Source organism: Sitodiplosis mosellana, unplaced genomic scaffold, assembly GCF_009176505.1.
Source record: "Sitodiplosis mosellana isolate CC-2019 unplaced genomic scaffold, AAFC_SMos_1.0 Smas_scaffold_10, whole genome shotgun sequence".
Lineage (NCBI taxonomy): Eukaryota > Metazoa > Arthropoda > Insecta > Diptera > Cecidomyiidae > Sitodiplosis > Sitodiplosis mosellana.
In genome coordinates, this window is record NW_022595252.1 from 1 (window position 1) to 13,761 (window position 13,761).

The window sequence follows — 13,761 nt, forward strand, 5'->3', positions numbered from 1 at the left end:
ACCTCGATGTGAATTTTGATTGATTTCGTGTGGAATGGTCGTTAAGTGAGTTAATGTAAGATAAGTGCGATCATAAAATGCAGATTAATTAATATTATGATTCATAATATTCATAATTTATGAATAACAAGACAGTTTTGAATTTGTCACAAGTGTCAAAGTGCAATGATGCCATTTGAATAGCAAGATAGCGTCATGGATAAGATTACTTCGATGTCATTGTCTTGAACGCCATGTAATAGGTGAGGCCCACTTTGACAAACTGAAAATAATAAGGTTGTCTTAAAACTTGATGAAATGAAATTCAATTTAGAAAAAAAATTGAATCCTTATTCACTTACACTAGTGAATGTTCTCAAGTTCAAAACAGCCACACCGAATCCATGATCTGAAATCAATGTAGTTGTTGATTCAATATTATGTCGTCCATATTCGAGACACATTTACTTAAAAAAAAACTGTAACTTACAGTAAACTGGAATTTGAACATTGGCGATCATAATGATGAAGTATTTTTGCAATCGAGTTGGGAGTTGGATCCAATTTGAATAATACAAGCAATCGGTCATTTTATCGAAACTTTCCGTGGCCAATTTTCCAAAATAGCAAAAGAAGAACAGATTTGCTACACCAACCAAACCACAGGACACAAGCAAACCGACACTAAAATCCATGCGCTTGAGTTGCTGAAATTGTAAAATTGAATTGAGTATAAATTTGAATTTATTTTTGGTCAATATCGTTTTGAATGATTGAAAAGAATGTAACAGAAAGAGTTCAATTAAAAAATCGAGTAAAATTTATGTCAAAATCTGAAAGGAATGAAAAATTACCAAATCTAATTGAAAGATGACACAGGTCATTGAGATCATGCTACAAATCAGTTGAATCAAAATGAATGAGCTGTATACCTTGGCTGATTCCAGAAACCAACTAGGAAATTCATATAAAATATAATCGAAACAGGATTTAGCAGAGTGAAACCATAAATCTTGAAAAAAAAATCTCTCAATTTACGAGTAATCAGAGTCTAACTAGATGAAACTTACTCTTTTACAACAATATGAAAACGCACTAAATCGGAAACGATCTCTTCATTATCTCGATTCTCAGTCGGTCGATCCAATTTACGCGTTAATTCACGGAATATTTCATAGAATGCCGCGTGATGCCAGCTCATGGACATGAACAGACAAAGAACTGAACCCGTTGCAACAATGAATACTTCACAAAGAAAAGTTCCATAAAATACCTCTGCCAGATAGCCCCACAGTGTGGACTGATCCCATGGTAGTCTAGATGGGACGAAATTCAATTTTAAACAAACGCAAACATTGAAAATGGGAAGAAAAAAAATCAATGTTGAAAGAAAATAGAAAGTCATAACGAAATTCCTGAAACTTACAACACTTTGAACGGATGATACAGATATTTCACATCGAAACCTAGATCTCTTATCCAACAGAGGAAGGCTGGCACTGCGCACATTGAAACATTGTTTACCAAATAACCAAATACAGCAAATTTGAAGAAGAAAAGCCAAACCCATTCACTTTTGTCGTTTGCTTGCACCAAATATCGGAAATGCGGCTGATTTTTATCTAATTGGAAACAATATTTCGGTTAAATATTCCATATTTTGTGTTGAAAGCATTTGAAGAAAGGACAAATCACTTACTTGCATCGTAAATATCCGACAATTGTACAAAAATACCAGCGATTTCATATCGCAAGAGGGTCGCAGCAATTTGAATGTAAACAATGGCCGAGTGCGCGACGATATGGAGCAATGCATACAAGCATCGCTCCAAATCGGTCACTATAAACTTATGGATGAAAGCTATTGCGCCAACTACGGCGCTGAGATTGAAGAAAAATGTGATGAAAGTGAAAATGATACTGGCTGCTTTCACGATCCAACTGGTGTCCTTGTCGAACGGGTACATGCAAAGCGAAGTTAACACTAGTCTATTCATTACCATCGGCTCCATTTTAAAATCACAAAAATCGCGGTTCAATTAAATGAAAATCGGTTTCAACTTTTGTTTGTTTTAGATTCTGTTTTTCGATTAAGAAAGACAATCTTCAGCTTGATGTCAACTTTATGGGTGACGCTCAAGTTTCAAATCGCAACCAATACTCAATTGAAAGGAACCTGAATGAATGTGAATAAAAGGCTACTTGAAGAGCTTTTTATTGCAGAAACGACTCATATAAAATTGGGCGTTTGGATTTTGTTGGTAATTTTGATTGTATGGCTTTACTTTGAGGTGTTTTAATATCTATCATTAATTCTCATTTCTTCCGAGCGAGTTGTATCATTTTAATTATGCTTGCTCAATGTTTGATTGATCACACATGTGATAGGAAAATTAAATAAACACAATTGAACTCCAAGAAACTGATTCTTTTCCAAGAAGTTGATGAAATAATAAGTCATTACTACAGTAGGTATTTCCGATATAACCATAAAAAATAATAATTTCAATACCGATTATACTTTTTGGTACAGTGTGTACTGTGTATAATATACACTGTATATTATTATAAATACTTTTAATAATAAAACGAATTACATACGTAATCCAAACTTTTCCGCTCCGCGGCAATTTGGTTTACCTCCCGCTTAGTATTTAACCAAAATTTCAATAAAAACTCTTTTCATAGCACTTCTGAGCTGGAAAAATAACTATTTTGACCATTTTCCATATAAAAATGTCATTTTCGAACAGAACTTCAAAAATTTCAAGAAATGTCGGTTTTGGACCAAATTTATGGGCAAGTAGGTGCTTGGTTGTTCGAAGGTTCCAATTATTTTTGCAAAAAAACATCAGTTTGCCTTGACCGAAACTCTAAAAAATGGCTTTCTGAGTGATTTTTCATACGAAAGTGTATTTTTCGGAGAAAATTTCAAGAAATGTCAATTTCAGGCCAAATTTATGGGGAAATATGTATTCGGTTGTTCACAGACCCCATTATTTTTGCAAAAAAATGGCAGTTTGCCTTGATCAAAACCCTGAAAAATGCTTCTTTCGGGAACTTCCCGTACAAAAGTGTCATTTTTCAAGGTTTTTCAGGTCCTCAGGAGGCTTATGGTACGAAATTGGTAAATCAGAATGGGCTTAAAACCAATCCGAAGCTTTGTCTCGACATTCCAAAACTTTTGGCTTTTACAGATCTCAATTATCTTGTCAACTTTTTGAGATAATCGGCGAACAAAAAGCTCGGACGCAAACGCGAACGCGGACGCGAACGACGCCATACGCACATCGCTATTTTGCACATATTTCATAGTAAACAACATGTTTTTGGGGGTAGATAGGTCTTGATCGATAGGATTTCATCCCATCTACATTGCCTAGTGTACAGATATGTGCTTTTTCAAGTTTGGCGTGACGTTATAGTGGTCCGAAAAAGGAGATGTCATGAAATTTTGGCTAGTAAAACCAATACTTTACCTAACAAACAAAGTTTGCGGAAAAGTAAAAATGCTATTACCCTGTATAATACAGGCTGTATTTATTTCTCAATTTCCATTTCAATGAAAAACTTCCTAAATAATTTAATTTTATGTTTGTTGTTTACAGAATCATTCACACTGACGGGTTCAGTTCAAATTATATGCTTCGATGTTGATTGAAGTGCGGAAGTGATAATGCTATGCTTGAGCCTATGCTTGGACTTGAGAATATGGCCATGAATGTCTTTTTTGGATTGTCACAAAATTCAGTGTCATCAATGCAAAGAAGTGTAAACAATTGTTTATCAATTTTTAATTTAATATTTGTTACTTCTGGACTTTCGTGGAAACGCGTTTATCAAAGTTTTATGTGTGGAACAGTATTTTATTTGCATATATGGTATATTGACATTGACAACCTCCAGTAGACTTAATATTTGATGACGTTACATTCCGGCGATGTTTGTATTAAATTCAAGGTTGAATTTCGTCGATGGAAAAATACTGAAATTGTTTTTTTATAGATTTTTTATATAATTTTATGGCTCATGGATAGGATACTTGAATAAAATTTTATCTATTGTCTTTTTTTTAAAGCTAGATTTACACTACATAGAATTGAATTTCAGATAACGCGTCTATGCTTGAGAGCGTTGGACCGGTCTGGCAACAATCAAAATCTAGGACTATTATCAATGATTGAGTAGAATGCGCAATGCCAATCTTTGAAAATGGACATTGAATGAAAATCTTTTTTTGTGTGCAAATAGAGTTTATTTTATAGAAGAACAGACAGCTTTCTGTCTAAAATTTCTCAATCTCTTTCATAGTGATGTAATTTTTGTCCAATAATTCACTCAGCGACATCATCAAAATCATATGATATTAGATCCACATCGTTTGGCTTAACGTTTTCACCTCGTTCGCTGTGTTCAATGATCGCCTTCAAAGTATTCATTTTATCTGTAAGATATTCGCCATTAGTATTTTCAGAAAGTTATGATTAGTTCAGTTGTATTTGTTTCAATTTTAAATTCATTTTATCAACATTACTTCGTAATGATTCCAATTTCAAAGACTCGGACGCATCCCATTCCATGTTTGTTCTAACCTCAGCACCATTTTCACGCAAGATTTGCGCAATTTCTTTTTGATCTAACGGTCATGAGAATATATACGAAAATTGAAGATGATCAAAAACTCAAGTAAATTGTTAATTTCTTCAAAAATGAGTTCTTGAAAAATGTTTAAATCGGAAACAGTACAACACTACGAAATGTTCATTATGAATTCAAGCCAACCTTTGATAAACGCAATGTCATGCGGTGTCCGATTAAGTAGATCTCTGGCATTAACATCAGCTCCATGTTCGATAAGCATTTTCACGATATCCTCTTTGCCTAAAACATGACATATTGATTCATTGGCTGTCAAAATGTTCTTTCAGAAAAAGCAAAATACCCTCAATTGTGGCCAGATGAAGTGGCGTCCATTTCGCTGCCAGCCAAACTTCAGCATTCACATCAGCACCATATTCGACAAGGATTTTAGCTGTTTCAATTGTTCCTAAATTACATAATGAATCATTTGAGTCAATCTTAATAACACTAACAAACAATTTGCCTAAATGATAAAAAAGATAAACCATTTTCAGCGGCTAAAGCTACATGTAAAGGTGTGTGTTCAAACACATCTCTAGCATCAACTTGTGCTCCTTTCTCAACCAAAAATTTCACAACATCTCGGTGACCTAAAAAATAAATTGATTCAGTTAAATTAAATGTCCAAACATCTGTTTTAGTGCATTTTCCTTCTCTGGTGGCAATGTGAACTGAAGTCTTTTTATGTAAAACCTTAGCATTTATATCAGCTCCACCTTCAATTAGGGCTTTGACAGCTTCAAGTTTACCTACGGAAAATTTTCAGAAATTTTAGAGAATTTTTCTTCTAAAAATTGTTTCAATTAATTTGACTAAATTGTGATTTCAAGCTTTAGAAATCGACACTGAAGATTGTGCTAGTGATTGTGTTCATTTGGTAAAACTACCTTTTGATTTATTTGTATGTGAATATTAAGAAAATACTAAAATATACCAGAACGTTTCTTTCACATTGATTTTTGTATTTCAAATTTAAACTCAGTAACCAGACATTTTGATTACCATAATGAGATGCAGTGTGTAAGGCAGTAAAATCAAGTCCGTCTCTAGCATCAACTTGTACCCCCTTGTCAATTAGAAGTTTCACAATTTTTGCTTCACCTAAAATGAAGATCGATGTTTTTTTGTCTTTAGAATTTTATTGCTTTGAAAATGGCATGCTAATTCTTGTTGAAACCTGATTTGGCTGCTAAATGAAGTGGTGATCTGTTGAAATATACTATGGCATTCTCGTCTGCTCCACCGTCAATCAGGACTTTAGCAGCTTCAAACTTGCCTACAATCGGTATTTGCAATTCAATAAAGAAATATATTCAACTCAAATCAATGAAATAAATTGATAGTTCCTTCAAGAAGAGATGGTTTATACAACCAAAAACGGCAGGCAAAAAAAACTTAAACAATTTTAAGTAAAAACTCGTGAGTGCCTTTTAATGCAGCGAGATGGAGGGCCGTGTATCCGAAAGTATCGACTTCGTCTAGTAAAGCTCCATGGTCTATGAGGATTTTGGCAGTTTTGGCTTGTCCTAGAATATCAATCGATTCAATTTCTCAGCGGAAATATTCATATGATGAATATGAAAGAATAAAGACAAGTTAATAAAAAGAATAAAAAAAAACAACAACAACAAAAACAAATAGGAAGAATGAACCAATCAAATAGTAGAATGCGATTGTAATCAATGCACATTGCACAACCTTCGTGAGAAGCCGCATGGAGTGCAGTTCGATTAAGATAATCCAGACCATTAACATCAGCCCCATTCGCAATGAGACGGCGAACCATTTCTTCGTTACCTAAAGTAAAAGTTCGATAGAAAAAGAATATGCATATTTATTATTTCTCTAAATCATATGCGATGTGAGATTTGCTAAACCGATTCAGTTGGATGAATTTACCCTTCTTAGCAGCCCAGTGAAGTGGAGTCAGAAACCATCCATCTCTGACGTTAGCTATAGCCCCATTATCGAGAAGCAATTTAGCGATGTCACTTTTACCTGAAATACGATCTGGACTCGTTTTCATTTGCTCTTGATAATCTTGAGTCCCGAAAAATCAATATTCTGAATTAAATCACACCCTAAATCTATTAGTGAGACGTAAAAGAACGCAAGTTTGTCCGTTCAACTTGGTCGGACGGACGGGCAACAGAATTTTTTGGGGGCTCTGAACGGACGGACGAACAGTGAAATTTCTGGGGATCCTGAACGGACGGACGCTAGGGGGATTTCTCACGAAAAAAATGAATGAATTCTTATAAATTTTGAAAAATTCTTCAATTCGGTCCGATTCGATCAATTTTTGTCAATTCGTGTAAATAAATGTACATTTACACTGAACTTTTGAATTATGCTTCAATGCAATTGTTCTGGAAGTGGGTTTTGGTGGATCTCAAGGATCGTTCAGAACTGCTCTCGGTTCTGGAAGTGGATCTTCAGGATGGGCCAGGGCAATGTCAAACCGGATCTGGTCCATCCTGAGTATCCACCAAAATCCACTTCCAGAATCGGGAGCAGTTCTGAACGATCCTGAGGATCCTCTAAAATCCACTTCCAGAACACTTTTATTCAAGCAAAATTGTCATTACAGTACATTTTCATACAATTTCAAAAAAAAAGAAGAAATAATAGAAATTTTTGTACATTTGCTCAAACTTTTTCTGTGAGAAATCCCCCTAGGACGGACGGACGGACAAAAAATTACGTTTTTCATTGATTTTTGGCGTAGAAAATACTAAAAAAAAATATTTAGTAACTGATTTGTAAGCAGCTTCCCCTTTGAAACACCTCAAACCCATTTTCACGTCAAAAATCAATGAAAATTTCTCCGTCCGTCCGTCCGTTCAGGACCCTCAGAAATTTTCTTGTCCGTCCGTCCGTTCAAAACTGCTAGACATTTTTTTCAGCGTTGATTGGACGGACAAGAAAATTTTCAAGAGCCCTGAACGGACGGACAGACGGACAAGGTGCTTGTCCGTTGACACCTTTAATTGCAACTACAAATAATGGTTAAAAGAAGGTATGTTTTTGGTGGGTCGTCGTGGTTTTGCACGGTTTCCGCGGAACTGATAAGAGATAACACCTTTGTATCTTCAGCAAAGTTGTAGTACTCAAGGTCTTCTATAACATTACTCAAGCTAGTTATCTCTTATCTCGTATCAGTTCCGCGGAAAGCGCGAAAAATGATAAGAAACAAATGTTCTATTCAAAATTTGCGATTTGCGCGCAACTAATAAGAGATAACTGTCTTCAGCAATGTTACCTCGAGTACTACAACTTTTCTCAAGACACCAAGTTGTTATCTCTCATCAGTTCCGCGGAAACCGTGAAAAACCGCGGAGGCTAGATGGTACTCCAACATACTTTCTTTTAACACAAATCAAATCAACATACTTTCTTTTTCTAAAAAAATATCGAGAGAAAAACATACATTCTTTTACGTCCCACGAATAGAAATGTTCCAAGTTTATGAATCTTAACATATGCAGATACGTTACCGAAATTCTATTTCAGTTCATATTTGGAATATTAACCTTCCTTAGTAGAAAGTACAAGCGGATATTCTCCATCACTGTATAGAACATTCAGGTTTACACCTTCTCTTATAAGCTTCGAAACTTCGGATGTTTGATCTGAATGAATGAATGAACTTTTAGAATATTTTCCTGCTCTCAATTCTGGAGAAACACTTATTTACTCTTTGCAATAAAAGTACGTAATTGATCCTCTTTGCTTGATGGAATTAACGTTGTGGGAATCCTATTGCAAAAAGTCTAATAAAATATCGTTTTTATTACTCCATTATTCAATATACAAACTTGATAGTATTGTCTCCATAACTAAGTTCGGTGACAGATTTCTCTGAATCGAATTCAGCTGCATCGACCACATCTGAATTTTTTTCATTTTTTTCAAAAACTTGTGCCGCAGTAACAATTTGGAAGTAGAGGACAAATGCTAAGAATAACTTCATCTTGTTAAATTTCACGAAAATTCGCTGTTTTTTCGTCGTGTGAACGAATTTAGCTTGACTGATGATGCTCAAATTATCACGCTGAAATATATACCAATTGTACTTTTTCTAGAATTCTCAAACTTTCAACAAAAAAAAAATTTAAAAATTCAAATCACATCTCAAATAGATACCTTGTCTCACTCAACTTCTTCTACTTCTCTTATACCGATCCGAGTAAAGAGAGACAATGACGAGAACTGAAAGAAGATCTTATACTTTACTTGAACTATCAATTGAGGCTTCGCTATGAAAACACGCAACCATTCTAACTATTCGTCCAAAAATAGCATTTTCGAGTTTTTTTTTTCTTCTGTTTAATGCTTTCCAATTACATTGCATTTCTGTTGACTTAATACATGTTTTACACGTAATATTCATACTGACTTGCAAATCTTGTTATCATCATATAATCATCGAAATTTGTTTAGTTGGAACAAACACCCTGCTTTACCTCTTTCGCCCATATATTCAGGTTTTTTGCCAACATTATTGAGATTATTCGTTTCAAACTTCCATACTTTATGCTGTTTGCAAGAAATGAAATAAATGCAGTTGGTTCATTCATGCTACAGCCAGAGCCAGTTATCTTAAATTAATGCTATTATCTGATCTGTTGTGATAGTCGATAATGGAATCTTCGGTCAAGTTTATTTCACATCAGGTGCATTGAACGGATAATTAGTATTGATGAAGATAATCGTATTTTTTTTTCAATTTTGAATATTTCAATGATAACGTCATTGGTTTTCTGCAGACAAACGGCAAATTATATGTTTATTTCTTTTATACCCGTCTCAAGTGCTTCGGATTGATGTTTAACCTTCAAACCGTAAAATGTATTTTCTAACGTTGTTCGTAAAATGAGGGGAAACGTAACTTTGGGTGGTAATATTATTTCTGATTTAGCGTATGCAGATGGTCTGGTCCTGTTTGGCAGTTCTGAGCAAGAATTGCAAAACAGTATCAGTGACCTAGAAGTGGCTTGTACAAACTTTGGCATGACCATTAGTAGCTCAAACCCGTAGCACAAGTTATGCTTGTTGGTTAAGGTGACCAAACCGTACGGATTTTCGCGGGACACTATTCCGACTTGTAAGATTTTTTCGTGTGTCGGACGTAAGTTGTTGTTTACATACACCACAGGCCATAAGTTTGGATACCCCTATGAATGAATTTGGCCCAAAATTTTTAAATTTCAAACCGCTTGTCCAATTTCAACATGCTATACATCGTTGGAAAGGTCTCGGAGAGTACGTATCATTTTTGGTATTAAACATTAGAATCGGCCAGCTTTTGGCCAAGATATGGCTGATTGAAGATTTCGGCCAAAAATTACAAACGGTCATATCTTGGCCAAACGCCGGCCGTTTGATGTTTAATACCAAAAATCACATCTACTTTTCAAGACCTTTCCAATGGCGTATATAACTTTTTAATCCGATGGCCCGTTTAAGACTTCGATTTTGGCTCCCACAGCTCAAAGGCCAAAAGATGGCCATAGGCCGGCCAAATGTTATCTTCCAAATCATCCATTCGGTCAGAATTTCGATATATTTTCATATCCAATACTAAATTTCAAGTCAAAATGTTCAAAAAACTTAGAAATAAACGTTTCATAGGGGTATCCAAACTTATGGCCTGTGGTGTATATGGAAAAAGAAAGTTTCAAAGAAGTTTTTTGCTGGATTGGATTTTGTAAAAAAGCACTGTAGCCATATGGCTTCATGAACCAACTTTTCGTCATTTTCAGTACATTTTATTTTTACAAAATATTGCATCAGATGAAAAACCTCTAGACGAGGTTGAAATGGAGTGACGCTCCGTGCGTGGATTTACCACTCAAAATGACTGATATCATTTTGAGTGTCGCTTGGACGCTGTATTACTGGGAACGAAGTTCAAAAGTGTTTTTCGCATTCACTATTGTGAAAATTTATTTACAATAAGGAAAAATATCGAATTTTGAATTTAGTCTTCAAGTAAAGCTTTAAAGCGTTTTGCCGTCCAAAAGTCGTGACGCGATATTTTTCCTTATTGTAAATAAATTTTCACAATAGTGAATGCGAAAAACACTTTTGAACTTCGTTCCCAGTAATACAGCGTCCTAGCGTCACTAAAAATGATATCAGTCATTTTGAGTGGTAAATCCACGCACGGAGCGTCACTCCATTTTAACCTCGTCTAGAGGTTTTTCATCTGATATCACTAATTTTGTAAGGCTTTTTTTTTTGGAAAAAATACTTTTTTACCAGAAGTATGTCTATTTTAAGGTCTTATTATCAGGAAATTGCAATTTTCTGGGTAACACATTTGCATTCTAATTTCACAAGTTCTAGAGATTGCACTATCTAATTTCCACTACCATTGAAAAAGTCCCAATTTCCTCTAATTGCACCATAAAAAGAGTGTTGAAACGATTGTGGATTCTCATTATTTCATTTAAAAATATTAGTTCCCAACCACCAAAGCTCTGGAAAGTGCATTTTTTATGTATCCCCCGAACAAAAGTTCAATTTCATACATTCAGGTGCCAAAATGCCGGTTTTTGAACAAAATGACAACGAAATGGATATTCAAGTGTTCAAGGACTCCCATTATTTTCACGAAAAAATAGCAGTTTTCCAAGACCAAAATGTCGTCAGAGGTCTATTTCACGTGTTTTCCGAACAAAAACATCATTTCCAGTGAAAATAGAGCAAGTTGAAAAATTCACTTCAATCCGACCTATTTTTCGACCATGAAATGCCCTCAGATCGCATTGTGACCACTTTTAATCGATTGCTCGTCGAAAATTGAGCGGATATGGCCTTTCGTGAGCCTTTCCAGCCAGTCAATGCGTGTTTTCGACAGCAATTTCATCGTAGAATGCGACTCTTTTTACAAATTCCGTTCATTGATGAATTGCCTATGCCCAGAACTTCGAAATACGAATTTTCCCGGATATGTGTCATATGCCATTTTGTTGGTATGGTAGCCGGCTACAAACGCTCAGTTTTTGGTAAAAATTGTCGAACTCATTTTTGAGAAATCGCCTTTGGCGTGAAATTTAAGGGGGTCGATTTTTCATAAAAATCGACTTTTTTCTTTTATATCACATAAACATTGGCATGTGTGTATGGAACTTTTTGAAGGTATTCTCAAATAATTACGAGCTAAGTTTGCCCGATGGGTGTCTGAGTTGATCTAGTGTGCGAAATAAATACTTGAAAAAATCGTATACATGCAGGCTAGTGAAGCCATAGCCAGCTCTCCTGTAATGCAAATGTCAATCTAAGGACTGGTTTCGATGTGGTTCGACACTAGCTACAACTAAGGCATATGCGCATCGGAAACCGAAGAAGGTACGTACAGACGGACGGACGCACATCCAAATCAATACTTTCATAGAAAATCAAGATCAAAATGCCAATGCCCATAACTTTTTCGTTTTTGGACCAATCGGGGCACTTAGACCGGCGTTGGAAAGGTGGCGAGGAGGAGCTTCTCTTGGACACCTCAGACCAGGGGGTGGTAAGATATGGGTGAATGAATATTTGAAAATTCATCGAAATTTTTCAACCGCTATATTTTTGCCTAGACCACACTTTAGGCATGAGGTATATGGTGTTTCCGACTAATTGGGCCAAGACCTTTCCAACTGTGCCTAACATGCCGGGGCCCAAATAGTATCCTGAGAAAATAGCATACTTACTGTATATATACTCGTGACGCAAAAACTGGCACAGTTTATGGTGCGTCGACGCATCAGGACTACCGTCCTCCGTGATATTTTCCGAGTTTTTTTTTGTAGTACGTAATTCGATAGCTTGAACAAAAAATACATTGCTTATTATGGAGGCTAAATGGATGGATTTTAGTAAAGCTAAGTACACAGTTCCTCGTGAAATGAAAAAATTTCTCCGGTGAAATTTTCACCAGTGATCTTCGTATCAAGTTTTTTTATATTCAAATTGCAAGTATAATGATTTTTGATGAATAAAACAGTTAGCTGCTATCATTATCAACACAATACACCAATAAATTTGTGTTTTGAATTTATTCTTCTATATATTTCGGTCACAGCAAATTTTTTCACGGTCGTGAAATTTTTTTCTCGTGCATTTTGCACGCGAAAATTTTTTCACGACCGTGAAAAAAATTGTAGAGGCGAAAATAAATAGAAGAATAAATTCAAAACACAAATTTATTGATATGTTGTGTTGAAAATGATAGCAGCTAACTGTTTTATATATCAAAAATCATTATACTTGCAATTTGAATATAAAAAAACTTGATACAAAGATCACTGGTGAAAATTTCACCGGAGAAATTTTTTCATTTCACAAGGAACTGTGTACTTAGCTTAAGAGTGAAAATATCTTAGAATGACGGAATATTTCGAACTTTAATACGCTTTTCTGCTAATTTATCCAAACTCACCTCTTAAGTGGTAAATTAAAACCAATAAATATTTACACATCGAAATATCTCGAAAACGGCTGGGAAAATCGGAAAAATTGACCGTGGTGTCACTCTCTAGGGGGAATGTAGACACCCGGCTGGTTTGATGGCCCAAAGTTCAAATCCAGTGGATTCGGGCTGATCCATGGGTTCTCAGGATTTGGTCTTGAAATTACTATGAAACCAGAGATCGAAAACGGTTTGACGTTTCTCATACAAACCGATTTCAGAACGGTTTCACTGCTTTGCTCTCTGTTCATCGGAGCAAACCGTATCAAGCGGAACGTTCTGAGAATGGTTTGTATGAGCAACGTTCATGAGTGTTGTCACTGTGTTAGTATCGTACACTAATACACGTAAGCATAAACATAAACATTTCTGTGTGCCATACAAAACATTTTTCAGATCATTCCGAATGGTTTGATTTGTTCACACACTCAAACCAAATATTCGGTTTGGTTTGGTTTCGATCCCTGCTTGAAACCAAAGCGTATATCATAATGAATATTTCAATTTGAAATATGGAAATAAACCATTAATAGTTAAGGCTAACATAAAATATTTATTTATAAATTTCTGCCATTTTCTGGAAGACTTATTTTGACTTATGTCTGCATCAATACGTAATAATATTACGCCGATAATTTCTATGCAATTATAAAATTTTTCAAAGGACTAAATCCCGA

General features: G+C 35.2%; 1 protein-coding gene across 1 annotated transcript; it reads right to left on the bottom strand.

Annotated features, from left to right (window-relative positions):
- Nucleotides 1-4,273: 4,273 nt before the first annotated feature.
- LOC129567227 (ankyrin-2-like) lies at nt 4,274-8,905 on the bottom strand. The gene is made up of 15 exons (XM_055443881.1): nt 8,767-8,905; nt 8,439-8,674; nt 8,318-8,379; nt 8,154-8,252; nt 6,520-6,618; nt 6,319-6,417; nt 6,048-6,146; nt 5,798-5,896; nt 5,623-5,721; nt 5,270-5,369; nt 5,106-5,209; nt 4,922-5,026; nt 4,762-4,860; nt 4,514-4,615; nt 4,274-4,423 (listed from the first exon to the last, which is right to left on the bottom strand). The coding sequence occupies exons 2-15, from the start codon at nt 8,591-8,593 to the stop codon at nt 4,314-4,316; spliced, it is 1,431 nt and encodes a 476-aa protein (XP_055299856.1). The 5' UTR covers nt 8,594-8,674; nt 8,767-8,905; the 3' UTR covers nt 4,274-4,313.
- Nucleotides 8,906-13,761: the final 4,856 nt, after the last annotated feature.

Coding starts and splice junctions, on each gene's coding strand:
- LOC129567227 (XM_055443881.1), bottom strand. CDS start 8,593: ATGAAGTTATTCTTAGCATTTGTCCTCTACTTCCAAATTGTTACTGCG. Junction 5,897..6,047: donor CCATCTCGCTGCATTAAAAG/GCACTCACGAGT, acceptor TACCGATTGTAG/GCAAGTTTGAAGCTGCTAAA. Junction 4,424..4,513: donor GAAATTGGAATCATTACGAA/GTAATGTTGATA, acceptor AATATCTTACAG/ATAAAATGAATACTTTGAAG.